Here is a 15,396-nt window from a genome sequence, read left to right as displayed (position 1 = left end):
CTAAATAAAATAAAAAAAAAAGTATGATTTCTAGCTAGGAGGCTGAACAAATTATTCTAGGTTCCCACATGTAGATTTGTTAAATAGATTTTTTTTTTTTTCCAAACCTAATTTGCTTTCACATGCATTTGAGACACAGAAAATCTTTCCTACTTTTCCAGTTCTCAGCTGGTTTCTCAGTTTAAAACAAGACAAGTGATAATTGAATTAAGCTAGTTGAAATTAATAAGATCTATTCCCTTTGCACATGTAGAAGAAGCTACTGCTGTCAAAAGCTGATTATCCACTTCAGCAGCTAAGTAAATTCTGGTGCCAAGAGCCAGGTCAGCAGCTTGCTTCCACCTTAATGTTTTAAAACTTCAGCAGGTAGTACATGTTGCTTTGAGAAATCAAATCCTTCAAGCAAAGAGAATTTCAGAAAAGAATAAGTTAAAAAAAAAAATCCTTTGTATTACATTTCAAGTTTTGTATTAAAATAAATGGACTTATACATAAATTACGTTGTTTTTAAAAATACTTTTTTTTCTACTCTCATTATTGATATAATTTGGATTACAAGTTGTTATACCAAGTGTTTGTAATGCCATTGCAGCCTTTCTTCTCAGCAGATTCCTAAAGCAAACAGCAACTGCCATTTTAAATTACTAATAGCATGGTTTTAGCTGTGATGGTAGAAGTTGTATGAGATGAGAAGTACAACTTTATTAAAACCAACTGAAATAACTGGAAAAGTAGACACAGTATCATGCACAATAGCCCTATTTCAGGTTATGTAAGAAGCTTAAAAGAGTATTTAATTTAAAACTGGAATATATTTCTGCTTAATGAGGACAAGAACAAAATCTATTTTACTAGATAATCTTCTTGGCTTGAAAGCTAGTACAAAGTTTCAGAATCAGGCTTCAACTAAACCAAATCACTATTAAACAAATCACTATTTTTTACTTAATACCTATGTAGTATTTAGTACATTGTTACCGATAGCTTGTGATGAAAACCTGCAGGCAGAATTTATCAGTTGATCATAAGCCGAATGCTTTTTCTTGTGTATTCTTACTTATTTAAAAGTAAGCATATTCAAAGCATATTCTCATATATATGAAGAAAGAAGGAAAGAAAGCTCTAAATAAATTCTTCTCTTTAGACAGAGAGCTAAGAAACAAAAACCCTACTTCCAAAAAACCAGTGTAATAAAGCCATAAAAGCATTGCTTTAACTGCAAATACTGCTTTAGGAGCTCTTCAAAGGTATCTTAATAGTAATTAAAATGGTGATAGAAAATTCAGAAGGAGACACACTAACAAAATGTTACAAACAGAACAATAGTGTATCTGAAGAGACAGAAGAAAAAAAACCCAAACCGAACAAAAAACATAAAGGGTTTCAAGGGTTTTCTAATTGTTCTTTAGGTTTTCATACCTGAGAAGAAATATTGATTCATTTGATTCACCATCAACTGAACTTTTTGGGCGCAATTCAGTTTGAGTTTCTACTGAAAAAAGAGAACATGAACTCGCATTCAGAAGGTAAAAATAAATAGCAAATAAGATTGGTAAGATTGACAAAATTCACAGGACACGAAATAATTCAAAATAACGTAATGAGTAATGTTACCTATTTTGAAAGAATTGCTTGGTAGGTTATTATTTCCTCTTGAGGATGACAGGTTATCTAGATTTTTATGAGTATCCACTGGCTCTTTGGCACTCCAAGACACAGATGACTCTGTGTCGTCACTGCTGTTTAATAAAAGATATTAATTACATAGGTTAAAAAAGAGGGCTCATATCCATTATTTGTTGCAATTATTAGCATACGATTTAGTTGTCATTCCCTAGATCAGCATACTATTGTAATATATGCTACACATACTTTCTATGTTAGTAATGGAAAGGATGAAAAATAAGTTTACAGCAAATGACTTGCAGAATATTAAAAATTCTCTACTCCCTCAGTAGAACTTTCATGAAAGAAACTAGAAAAGCTAAATTATTACCCCATAATACCAGAGCTATAAAGAAATAGTAAAAGCTTTAGAGACCATCCAGTCTTCACAGGAAAAAGTCACAGCAAACATACTTCCAATAATGAAATCTGTAGCCTAGATTTAGATCAATAAAAACTACAATTTTTTTGTTTAATGATTGACATGTCACACTTAATTGCAAGTTTATTGATTTTGGTTGTTTGGGTTTTTTAATATATCCCTCTATTATTCACATGGAACTGGGTCATATAACCTTCCTGAAGGGTCTCCTGGATATCATGTATTAATCAAATCCACATTGTGAAGGAAATAAAGACATGGGCCTCACAGTTGGAAAAGAAAAAGTTTTGAGCTTCTTTTGCGTGTCAAGCCCATGTCCTGTGTTTGGCATATTTGTCAATTAGTGCATATCTCAGCAGATATTTCAGAGGCATTAGAAAACCCTCAAGACTAAAGTCAAATAGTCCAGTATTTCATAGGAGATTAAGATTCTTCTGATCCTCTGAGAATTCCTCAAAGATGAGCACTGTGGTGGAGGCTAACGTAAGTCTTGCTAAAACCTTGAATAAATTCTTGCTTTGTGGTATAAAGTTTAAATCTTGATTTCTTATCTGCCTTGGTGGTGAAAGCAGTAATAAAATTAAAAGACAAAGAGCTATATCTGAAACTAGAACAAATGTTAATAAAAATACTGCAGCACTGGTATCAGAAATACATATTAAACAAGAGAGAATTTTAAAATAGAACACAAAAAATTCAACATTCTAAAAGAAAACTAGGTTCCAATCTAGGGAACTAATGTGAAAATAAAGTATCTATCTTTCAAATATTTAGAACAAAAGAACATAAAAATCAACACTGAATATCCCAATTCAAAATTAAAAACAAAACCCAGCAAAATAGCAGAAGTTTCGAACAAGCCTAACTTTTTAATACATAGAACCTATTATTCATAAAAGGTTTGGGATTTTCTGCATATATAGCAGTGTAGAGTATTACTATTTTAGAAAAAAAACCATTAGATTAATGCTTTATGTCATAGGCAAAGAATATGGGTCAGCTGCATTTGCAAGGATATAAGGCTGAACCACAAATCTAAGAAGTGGTACTGATAGGCTTTGTGATGCTGTAAGCCTAATGCATAAAACCAAACAAAAATAATCTCAGTAGAGATAAAATTGACCCATATTTATAAGATTCTACAAAAGCTTTCAAAAAATAAAGTCAAATTGCACCAATATTATATAATACAAATAAAAATGACAGTAGTTAGTTGAGAAGTAGATTTTAATGTATTCCATAGCCAGGAGGAAGGAGTCTCTCAAAAGCAACCAGTGTAATACACTAATAGGATAATTCCTAAGCATCCAAAACTGTTCACAGAATAGCGTAAAACTCCATTCATCAATTAGTTCACAACACGAAATTCCTAAGCAAAATTCAAGAGCAGGAAAACTTACAGAAAACCAAAATGAAAAAACGTAAATACTTGTTTGCTTAGATTTACTATACAAAAGGTCTTCCTTGAACATGCAGTACCTTGAGTTTCTGCCCTGGCTGTCTGCAGAATCACCATCACAGTGGCTAAGGGATCCTTTCCAGAATGGATGTTGCAATATGTCTGTCCAGTTCAGCCTTTTGAAAAGCAACAAACAAATTGAAAAAGCAGCAGCATAGTACAGCTCCACACAGAGCTACCAGACTAGGTTTTGAACCCAGTGACACTACAGAGCAATTAATCCTTTTGTTTGCTTTTATTTGATCAACAAATAAGTCTTCTTTCAGGACAAACTTTTTGCCTCAAATCAGACTGGAGAATTCAAGCAACAGAGAGGTATGAGACTAAGAATGAAGAAAACTGAGTAGCCAATCCCAACATTTACATTATCTGAGCTACCCTATAAATGGTAATCTTATGTTATTTAAAAATATAACAGCTATAAATCAAAGCCTCATAAAATATATTGCTCTGGCAAAGCAAACCATCCAACTTTAAAACTGCCCATCATTTTCTTACACAGTTATCTATTTAGCACCGGCTACAAAGATACAAAGATATACTTAATCAAAATATTCATTCTGTATATTTTCATATAAGAAAAAGCACAACTTGTTCTTTTGTGAGGGATTAAATGATTTTTGCATTCTTCCTGCTCTACGAATTACTATACATACAGTATCATAGCAATTATTTTTTCCAGAGCTGAAAAAAAGATGATATAAATAACTATCATGGATTAGATAGTTTACCTTTTCTGAGGATCCTTTCGAAGCAAGCCATCAAGCAAACTCATGAACTCGGCAGAAGGTTTGTGAAAAGCAGAACCTGTAAATAGAAGCACTTGAGAAACTAAGTACTGGGCAGCAGAAACAATCATCATGCAATGTAGATCAAATCATTACTGACAGATAATGCTAAGAAAATTTTATTTAATAGTAATGTCATCTGAAAAAATCTGAATGCATGAAGAATCCTATATATACACTCTTCACATTTCAAAAAATCCTCAAAAAACCCCCAACCACCCAACCAGTGCTCAGTCTCCAAATTAAAGTTGTTGATATGTTAAAAAAAAAGCATCCTCCAATTATCATGTAGCTATTAGCAAGAAATAATGTGGAGTTGAAATCTGCTTAAATTGAAATTAAATTTCCCCCAACCATGATAACTTCAGGAGGACCATTGTTGCACCCCATTATACAAAAGGTGTTTCCAAAATTCTTACTTAACTGAGAAAGACTCTACTTCTGAGAGCTCAAAACTATGAAATGTAATTTATCCACTTTGAAAACAAAATCTCTCTTAGAATTGAAACAAGTAACAACAGTCTTAATTCTACAGGTCACTGTTTTCACTACATTACTATCGACTGAAAAGAGCCACTAATATGTAAGTGTCTCCATGAATACCACTGACGCCCAGAATGACTGAGATAAAAAAATTCCATTGCAGAAGGTAGATTTACTTTTAATTCTTAACTCTGATATGCCTATCTGTCAAAAGGTAAATAAGCATTCATCATTAACAAGGAAAAAGTTCTTATCAAAGGAAGGCAATTGAACATTCACTTCAGACAGATAACTGATTCCTACAATCAGCCTCAGAAGAAATATTGCAAAACAAAACTTTAACTTTTTAAGTATTACTCTAATTTGATTCATTAAACAGTAATAGAATGTTACCCTCTGGTCCAGGTGGCAATGGATCTTCATATAAAATCTTTTCAATTAATTCAGAAAAGCTGTCTGAGAAGAATGGTGGTCTTCCTACAAACAAACAGAAATGTATTTCACAGATTAGGCAAACTTCAAAATAGCTGTCAGGTTTAATGATATATGATGAGCTCATTTTCCTAAGGAAACATCCAAAGAATAAACAACTTCAGGCTGAATTCTATTTATCAAGTTCTCTTATCAATTTAAATACAAAACCTTGGATTGAATTCTTCTACCATGAACAGCAAAAGAGACCAAGGATAGAACAGGCACCAAAGATGGCTTGATGGAGGTTACCATGATAGGCCTGTATGAATCAGCAATGAGACAACAACAGCAGAATGTCTAGGCAGAAATGTCAATATCTATGTAACTATGTTGATCCAACAGTTCAGTGTACTAAGACTTCAGAAGGTTGCGCTGTAATTCTCTTTTGTGAAGTTTTCCTTCCAGCTGCAGCCAATGCTAACAGGTACTTTATCTGTAGGAAACCTAATGATCTAATTTTATACTAGTGAAAGAGTTTACTCTTTCAAAGGTCAAAATAATGCCTCAGAGTCTAATACTGAGGAGATTAAAAAACATTGCACTGTCAGAATTTGAGGACTGCTATAATTTTAAATCATAGTATTTAAGGAATACAGGTTGGTTAGTATCATACTATTTAGAGCACAGTCAAAAGGACAACTTAATAGTATTCCTTCACTTGATTATGCGATAAATTCCATTGTTGTGGGTTTTTTTAAAGTACAGTTACTATATTCTTCAAGAAATCTTAAAAACTTGTCTTAAGTTTTTCTGTCTTAACTTCACTAGAAAGTTAACAAGAATTTACTCTGGGCCATGACCTATGTTTCTATTATCACAGATATTAAATAGATACACAAACTTACAACCTGAGAACATTTCATAAAGTAAACATCCCAAGGACCACAGATCACTGGCTTTGGAGAAGTCTTCTCCCTTTATTGCTTCTGGAGCTGTGTACAACAGCGAGCCTACAAAACACAGTATGTATAACGCACTTTTTGATTATTCATTCAGCATTTATCCTGTTCAACACTTCAAATTTTGTCTCCACACTTCAGTGAGTTAGGGATTATCTTCACTTAGTGTAAGAAAACTGAGATACCAAATGTAAGTAGTTTCAAAGGAACTCCTCTCCTATACTTTTACTGAATTATGTAGGATTATACATGCTATTTCGTTGTCTATTTCACTTCTATAAACCAAGCTGGCTTGAGCTACGCTTTTCTAACACAGTGATTAATGTAAAGTATGTTTTGCTATACCTTGACAGCTTCCAGAGACAAGCAAATTGAGTAGAACAGTAAACCAACATAATTCTCAGGTAAATAACAGAAATCACTACATTACATCAGGTTGGGGTTTCTAGGGGATTGTTTTGGTTTTTATTTTACTTTAAAAAGCTATCCCAAGACATAAACCTTCATGAAATCAGAAAAAACTCTGTTACAAAAACAAGGTAGCTAGCCAGTTGGATCACTGATCTAAACTAGTTATAGCTATTTTCACACTAAAACACTATGAAAACTTCGCATATCAAATTATAGCAGTGTATGCACGACCTTCTTTTGTCTTGATATAGAAAAAGAAATATACAGTTCTTATTTCTACAGTAGTTGCCATTTAAACACTAAATTGGTTCTCAAAAATCTCTACAAAAAATTAGACAGCAGGAATAAATTCTAGTCCTTTAAAAAGCTTATTTTTGATTCTTTTGTTCTCGGCTTTTATTTTTTGAAGTAACAAAATTTCATTAACTATATACATCAAAACAGCTGTTCTGAAAAGCAACAGGAAAGAGACTAGGTTTGTATTTCTTCCTGAATAAAGATCTGGTCTTGGTCTTCATATTTTTGGTATGGATCTTTGGTAGGAGACAGCAAAGTATTAAGAAAGCTCTCTTTGTTCCCATAAAATATTGCCAAGAATTCCATTGCTCCTGGTACAGTAACTGCTATGACACATCATTATCTTGGAAATAAAGGTCTGTGAGATGCTCTGAGATGATGACTAATAAAAGATGCAGAAGATTGAAACCAAGTTTCTGAATTTTTCTTATTCAATAAAAAAAAAACCAACCCCAAAACCATAGTATTTGCAGCCTACTGCATTTGCATAGATCTGTCCGTTGAAACTAAAGCACAGTTAACTTTCTCATATTTTAAAAAGAATTTATCATTCTTAAGTAAAAGGTACCGAAACAGTCGAGCCTCAAACTAGAAATCACTTGGACCATTTGCATCTGTTCTGGTTTTGGCTGAGATAGAGTTAATTTTCTTTCTAGTAGCAGGTACAGTGCTGTGTTTTGGATTTAGGCTGAGAATAATGTTGATAACACACTGATGTTTTTACTTGTTGTGTCTACACTAAGTGGAGGACTTTTCAGCTTTCCACCCCCCATCAGGTGCACCAGAAGCTGGGAGAGCACAGCCAGGACAGCTGACCCAGGCTGGCCAAAGGGATATTCCACACCATAGAACATCATGCTCTGGATATAACTGGGGAAGCTAGTTGGGATGCAGATTTGCTGCTCAGAAACAGACTAGGGATCTACTGTTTTATTTGTGTTTTGCACGTGGTGAGAAATTGCATTTGTGTATCACTTGTATTATTGTTATTACTATTATTATTCTCTTCCTTTGTTGTCCTATTAAACTGTTTTTATCTCAACCCAGGAGGCTTTTTTCCCAGTCTCCTCCCCATCCCCTTGGGGGGAGAGCAAGCAGCTGTGTGGTGCTTAGTTACCAGCTGGGGTTAAACCACAACAGTATCAAAAAGAACAATGAAAGTACAGCACTGCAAAGTCTCCAATAAAATAAGCACTGTGTAGTACTTACAGAATTTTGTGTATACATTTAACAGGAAGTTAATGGAATTTAGTCCTAGACCTTACAGAGAGCATCTGCAGCATAGACTTTTTTTAAAAAGTCCATAAATAATTCCATTGCTCTTTTTTTTTCTCTGAGACAAAACAGGATTAATTTTAATTCACTTTTCTTTATCACACTTCCTACATTACCCTGTACTTGTAAATACAATTTCCTTTTCTTTTAACTCACTTGCAGGTGGTGTTCCCTCTGTAAGTTAGATCTCTCTGAACAACCTTCCTTAAGAGCAAAATTTTGGTTTTGAGCTTACTTAAAAAGTTCCCTATATGCAGGACATGTAAAAATGTGTATAGAAAACGTACAGATCATGGTTTCCATTGCAAAGACACAGACAAACACAATCTTTACAAATCATAACACAACAAAATTTTTCAGTTTCTCTAGAAACTTGCTCAGGCCCAACAGAACGATGAACAATTTTATTTCAAGGTTTTCTCACCATATTACTTCAAAGGCTTTTTCCAACTTTCATTCTGTCCCTTTGGTATAAGCTAATTTTGGCTAGTAAAAATATTATACCTCGAAATCCATTTTTCAGATATCTCTGTGGAGTGCTTTCACTGATACTTCTTTCACCTTCTTCAGATCCAACTAAAGCAAAAAATTCTTCCAAGTTTTCACCATCCACTTTAGCCAAGCAAAAATTACTGAATTTCAAAGTACCAGGCCCTTCCAGCAGAATCTAGAAGAACAAACATAATCCAGCATACAAGTATCAAATACTGCTGAAATGTCCAACACAAAGTATAAAATAATTTATTTTAAAAAAATAAAAATCACAATCTCAAACCATTTAAGTACATAGCCATAATCACTATAACCAAAAACACTGAAAAGTTTTTATTTAAGTCAACAACTGTCTGTTTTCTTAAAACCAAAAAGTTACAGAATCTCACAATAGAACTCTTAAGAGGTTTAATGTGCACTTGTGTTTCCTCACTATCAAATCTAAATGAATAATGATGTTACTATAGAAAAGAAAGTAAAAGTAGACTAAAAATGTATAGAAAAAAAAGTATCATAAAAAGAAACATTGCTTCATTTGAGGAAAAGAGGTGAATGTTTCTAATTTTATTTAGCAGAAAATTCCAAGATTCCATTCAGTCAGATGGGAGATTAAAAAAAAAAAAAAAGAGACAGAGAAAAAGAAAGCAGTCTTACGTTAGCACTCCGAATTTTGTGTTCAAATGAGTAATTTATAGCAACATCATTCTTTGGAAGAACACAGAGGCATCTCCATTATGCTTTATTCATACATTTTTTACTGCTTTTGGACCCACAAATGACAGAAACTGAGTACAGTTGTGTAAGATTGCGTTGGTTTTGCGTGGCAAGGTTTTGGTAGCGGGGGGGGGGCGGGGGGGCTACAGGGGTGGCTTCTGTGAGAAGCTGCTAGAAGCTTCCCCTGTGTCTGATAGAGCCAATGCCAGCCGGCTCCAAGACGGACCCACCGCTGGCCAAGGCCAAGCCAATCAGCGCCTCTGTGATAACGTATTTAAGAAAGAGAAAAAACAGTTAGAGAGCGCTTTTGCAGCCAGAGAGAGGAGTGAGAAGATGTAAGAACATCAGCGGACACCAAGGTCAGTGCAGAAGGAGGGGCAGGAGGTGCTCCAGGCACCGAGCAAGATTCCCCTGCAGCCTGTGGTGAAGACCATGGTGAGGCAGGCTGTCCCCCTGCAGCCCATGGAGGAAGGATGAGGGGGTGTAGCGATTCCACCTGCAGCCCGTGGAGGACCCCCCCACGCTGGAGCAGGTAGAGACACCTGAAGGAGGCTGTGACCCCGTGGGAAGCCCACGCTGGAGCAGGTTTGCTGACAGGACTTGTGACCCCGTGGGGGACCCACACTGGAGCAGTCTACTCCTGAAGGTTTGCACCCCATGGAAGAGACCCACGCTGGAGCAGTTCCTGAAGGACTGTAGCCCGTGGGAAGGACTCACGTTGGAGAAGGTCGTGAAGGACTGTCTCCCGTGAGAGGGACCCCACGCTGGAGCAGGGGAATGATGAGAGGAGTCCTCCCCCTGAGGATGAAGAAGCGGCAGAAACACCGCGTGCTGAACTGACCGTAACCCCCATTCCCTGTCCCCCTGTGCTGCTGAGGAGGGTGGAGGTTGAAGCCAGGAGGGAAGTTGAGCCCGGGAAGATGGGAGGGGTGGGGGGAGGTGTTTTAAGATTTGGTTTTATTTCTCATTCCTCTACTCTGTTTTGCTTAGTAATAAATTACATGAATTCCCTCTCTAAGTTCAGTCTGTTTTGCTTGTGATGATAATTAGTGAATGATCTCTCCCTGTCCTTATCTCGACCCATAAGTTTTTTTTGCGTTGTACATTTTCTCCACTGTCTAATGAAGGAGGGGAGTGATAGAGCGGCTCTGTGGGCACCTGGCCCTCAGCCAGGGTCAACCCACCACAAAGATTTTACAGAAAATTAAAAGAAGGACAACTTAATCACAGATCAAGATCAAAAACAATTACTGTTAAGCAAGACTTTTTGGGTATAGACATATTCTGGTAACTACATAAATTAAAAACAAACATGGACTTTGACAAAACTATACATAATTTTCACACACATACACAAATTAGAAACTACATAAAGATTTGTATTTTTATGCAAGAGTAAGATGCTAATTTAAATGGCATTTGGAAACAATACAGAAGGTTAATAACAAAGAAAGTTTAGTTAACTTTACTCCCTCATTAGCATTTTCTATGACTTCAAAATATTCTGCAGCATGATAGAATAGGTATAACAACAAAGTTATATGTCAGAGGACAAAGAACTAAAGTCCTTCATTAATTCAAACCAGTACACCCAATAAAAAAAGAATCTATCATATTGTATCAAATATACAACAGGGAAATAAATCAATTAGATCATAAAATATTCAAGCTATAGACTTGTCTCTCATTGTCTTCACATATATTGTAAAGCTCAACTGGCCTCCAAACTGAGGTAAGCCTCTTCCAAACAGTAAAACAGAAATAATGAATTCAATGCTGATGGTGTACAAAGTGATATGCAGTATCCCCTATAATGTTCCTTCTTACCTTTCCAGGTGTCAGTTCACAAAAAATAATTCCAAGCTTATGAATATGGTATAAACCAGTAATCAAATCAACACCAAATTCTCTCACTACATCTTCAGGTAGATGTTCATCTTGAGCAATAACAGATTCTAGAGAACCACCTGAAATGTTTACACATAGTCAGCAAGTACATATAAAGAAGATGCCATAGAAACAATTCCCAAGCACATTATATAAACTTCTTCAAAAGATGTCAAGCAAAAATCATTATCAGTAGATAAAAGTATTTCTTCAGATTATCCAATAGTTACAAAATCTAAAATGTATAGATAAAATAATCTATTTCCAATACTGTGACAAAAATCTTAATTATGACTACAATTAAATTAAGCGCATGACTTCAAAATTACTCTAATATTGATATATTTTACAAAGGAAAGAGAAGGTAAAAAAAAAACCAAACCCTAACAAACCAGAAACTGTATCATGTCACAATGTAACAGTACTCAACTGGTTTATTCAAATTCCTTAACCAGATCCCTGCTGTATGAGTTAAAAGAATAAACAAGGCTATCAACTTCTGTGAACAAGTGCTAAAGCTAACGACATGCAATTTTCCACTGAACTCAAAGACAACAGAAATAGTAAAACTGGGTTACATTCTGAGGCCCTGAGGTCAACAACATCCAACAGATAAATTCTTTTGCTTGTTCTTCACATATAGGATTTCTGTACAGTCCTTTCCTTGACTCATGTGCCTCAGTTCTTTCATTTTCATCCTTTCAGGTTTTTTGTTGTTGGGTTGGGTTTTTTTTTTGCGGGGGGGGGGGGGGGGGGGGGGGGGGGGAGGGGATGGGGGGGGTAGTGGTGGTGGTGTTGTGAGGATTCTTTTTTTTTGTTTGCTTGCTTGGTTTTTGGGTTTGTGTTTTGTTGGTTTTTTTTTGGGGGGGTTTTTTTTTTTTTTTTTTAAAAAAATACCCAGGACTAAACTTTCACTTTCCAGGTTTCACACACAAATCCCGGCTTTCTGGCCATACTCGAATCTCTCTGGAATTCTCATCCTAACATGAGACCCTTCTATGTCCTTCCAAAATCATCACCTCCTTCTCCGCTAAGTTCCAACCAACACTTCCTCTGTTTCTGATCAGATTACACCTACAAAGTCTTCCAAATAACCCTCACATATACCCTCTATCACCTGTGTCCTTCCCCAGGCTTCACTCTCTATTCTTTTCCCTACAGATTGTTACTGTTTCTCTGTCCTTGCAAAAATCTCTCTTCTTCCCCCATCACCTACTTCGTCCCATCCCACTGAATCTCAGGTACATCACGAGACTCATCCCATTTGAGCCGTTCTTGTCCCAACTGTTCATAGGACCTGGACTTCTAATCTCATTTCCCACAATCTCTTTGCTCAGTCTTTCTCCTCCTTCCTGTCCCAGTCTCCTATCCTAAACTCCACATTCTCATCTCCCGCTAAATCCCTTTCCTCCACCTCATTTGGTCCTTTACCAAACCTCTTCCCCTAAGATCACAGTCTGTGTTTTGTGAATTATCTATCTGTTTCCTGGGTTATCTTTTATTTATAATTTAGCCAAATCATGCAGATTTAAAAAAAAAAAAACAAAACAAAACCCACAAAAAAAGGACACAAATTTAAGTTCCTGAATGAAAACAAGATTTAGGACAGCTTTTCATAGAAAAGGATATTAGATCTTTTATTCCAAATCACATAATAGATTTTCCTGAGCTTTTTTTCCTTTTGCTCAGTAATTTCTTTCAGAGAACAGCAAGACTAAAAGGTCTGTCATCACAGTATTCTTCAAATTATTCAGCACTGCTGAATCTTAAAATTATTTTCTTTCATAGCCTTTTTTATGCTGTTTAGTAAATCAGTCATTCCTTTAAAACCAAGCCCATAGTACATAGCTATAGTATAGAATTTTCCATCATGTTTAATTACTGGTTTTTATAATGTATTTTCCAGAACTACATACAGAATTTCATAATATGACCAAATACACACACACACACAAAAGCAAAACCAACAAAATAGAAGTATGCTGCATCTGATAACAGAAACTCACTTTGTCATCTTGAGACAAGTGAGAGAGATCTTCCATATTTCACAAGCAGTTTTCAAGGCTCTACAAAATTAATTAAGAAATCCATATCGTATTCTATTTATAAATAAGTTATCTTCAAGACACTCTCCTTGCAGCAAACTCCAATACTGCAAGGTAAAAGTACCTGACAATAATTCAAACTGTACTTAATAAAAGGCTTCCTGTCTAATAACTTAAATATATGCCCATAAGTTAGACTAAGCAAATAGACCAAAGCCTCCATATGAGCCATTAACTTCACTTTTAATGACTGAAAGAATAACCTCTTTTTTTTTTTCCCCAGAACTTGTATCTTCTCTTCTTCAGTAATTTTTGAAACAGAATTCTGGATAGGAAAAAAAAGGCTGTGTGTAATATGGACTTTTACTATGAAACAAACTCCAGATACCAAAATCTTAACATGCATCACTTGCACAATTTGCCTTCTTTTCTTTCCATGTGGAGTAAAGCATGCTATCTGGAGATTAAAGCATGCAGTCATCACAATTACAGAAAGCTGTAAAAGATTTCTTTAGTAGATTGACGAAAACCTGTCAAAACTCAGTAAATCACTTAATACAGTTTGGGGTCCTCAGAGCTCCCAAATTAATGTCTTAAATTATATAATTATATAAGTCTTCTTCCTGTTAGTAGGAGTATTTTGACTTTTATTTTATTAGGTACAGAACTGCCCTTTGATTAAAAAATTCATTTGAACACTATTAAGTCATTTATACATAAGTTGATAAAGAGAGCTCCTTGCTCTCTTTATTGTGAGCTATAAAATGAAAAGAGAATGCCAAAGCTGCCAGTCCTTAGACTTTTCTCAAGTAATTTTTACTTAGCTACCCTCCAACTATTCACAATTTATTTTTTAAGTTCCCCTGATTACCCCTACCTCTTCAGCTATTAAAAACCAACATTGCGTCACATCAATTAACATTTAACATACGTATAGAGTGGAGGAGAAATATGACTTCAATTGATTTCCAAAAATGTTTCCAAAAGCAATAACATTTTTATATAAATAGGATTCTCAAATTAATAATCAGATAATTATTAAGCTTTTTCAAAGATCTAAGTATTTGTTGTGGAGAAACTGTTATAAGAAATCTCTTACAAATACTCTCTCCAAAAATTTTTATATTTTGAGCTTATCTTACCTGTGCATAATTCCACTACAAGCCAGAGATGGTTGCTTGTTTCATACCATTCGTGAAACGTCACTATATTCTTGTGTCTGATTTCATGAGTCAGACGAACCTAGAACAAAGTTTTTAACATACTTAACTGGGTGGGGGGAAGTAATATATATGGACTTATGACAGAGGGAAAGAGACAACTTTACATCAACTACTTGTTCTCTTTCCTTTTCCGCTACATTAAAATTATTCTCTAATTCAAATATTTTAGTTTTACATGTATGTTGAGGAAAGACAACCTCTCTTACAGACCCTGCCCAACTCACCTGTTTTTAAAAATACATTTTAAAAAAAAAAAAAAAAGGAAGTTCCCCAACCCAAAATTATAGGCACTGTTTAACCTTCCTGCATCATTAAACCAATAACAAACTGGAAATCAGAATTTGGAATCAAACTTGCATTCCTACTTGTTTTTTCAATGAGAACACAAGTGTGATACAATATGGTAGATACCATAAAAGGAAGTAAAGAAAAATTTTTCTATCATTTTTAATCTTATTAGGCAAAAGCAAGCATTCAGGAGTCCCCAGAAATCTATATTGCCATCACACCTACATGGCCTAATCTCGACAGAAGCCTCTGTATCCTGTCAGAGTGAAGATATACCCAAGGGCTTTCTAAGATGAATATGCTTCTAAGAACAAAATGTTTAAATTGAGCAGATTCATTAATCACCCAATAAATTATCATTGAAACAATGAGAGGGAATATGAAATTGTAGTATGTTTGCATGGCCAGGTTTTGGTAGCAGGGGTGCTACAGGGGTGGCTTCTGTGAGAACATGCCAGAAGCTTCCGCCATGTCCAACAGAGCCAATGCCAGCCAGCTCCAAGAGAGACTCGCCACTGGCCAAGGCCGAACCCATCAGCGATGGTGGTAGTACCTCTGGGATAACAGAGTTAAGAAGGGGGGAGAAAAGCTGCTGAGGCAACAGCAAATGGAGA

General features: G+C 35.3%; 2 protein-coding genes across 4 annotated transcripts in view; one reads left to right on the top strand and one right to left on the bottom strand.

The window, feature by feature from the left end:
• TRAK1 (trafficking kinesin protein 1) overlaps nucleotides 1–15,396 on the top strand; it is a 440,848-nt gene that overhangs the window by 275,111 nt on the left and 150,341 nt on the right. The window lies entirely within an intron of this gene.
• The window catches only part of ULK4 (unc-51 like kinase 4), a 257,733-nt gene that overhangs the window by 237,505 nt on the left and 4,832 nt on the right, over nucleotides 1–15,396 (bottom strand). For all 3 annotated transcript variants that reach the window (XM_075745569.1, XM_075745571.1, XM_075745570.1), the window contains 9 exons: nucleotides 14,414–14,513; nucleotides 11,167–11,306; nucleotides 8,638–8,800; nucleotides 6,100–6,201; nucleotides 5,171–5,254; nucleotides 4,238–4,313; nucleotides 3,527–3,622; nucleotides 1,615–1,739; nucleotides 1,420–1,492 (listed from right to left, as the gene is read on the bottom strand). In XM_075745569.1, coding sequence (XP_075601684.1) covers nucleotides 1,420–1,492; nucleotides 1,615–1,739; nucleotides 3,527–3,622; nucleotides 4,238–4,313; nucleotides 5,171–5,254; nucleotides 6,100–6,201; nucleotides 8,638–8,800; nucleotides 11,167–11,306; nucleotides 14,414–14,513 — 959 coding nt within the window. The remainder of the gene's footprint in view (nucleotides 1–1,419; nucleotides 1,493–1,614; nucleotides 1,740–3,526; nucleotides 3,623–4,237; nucleotides 4,314–5,170; nucleotides 5,255–6,099; nucleotides 6,202–8,637; nucleotides 8,801–11,166; nucleotides 11,307–14,413; nucleotides 14,514–15,396) is intronic.

The sequence above is a fragment of the Balearica regulorum genome, chromosome 2 (genome assembly GCF_011004875.1).
Source record: "Balearica regulorum gibbericeps isolate bBalReg1 chromosome 2, bBalReg1.pri, whole genome shotgun sequence".
Taxonomy (NCBI): domain Eukaryota; kingdom Metazoa; phylum Chordata; class Aves; order Gruiformes; family Gruidae; genus Balearica; species Balearica regulorum.
Note: the sequence above shows the minus strand (reverse complement) of the source record. Positions and strands in the feature narration are given on the sequence as shown.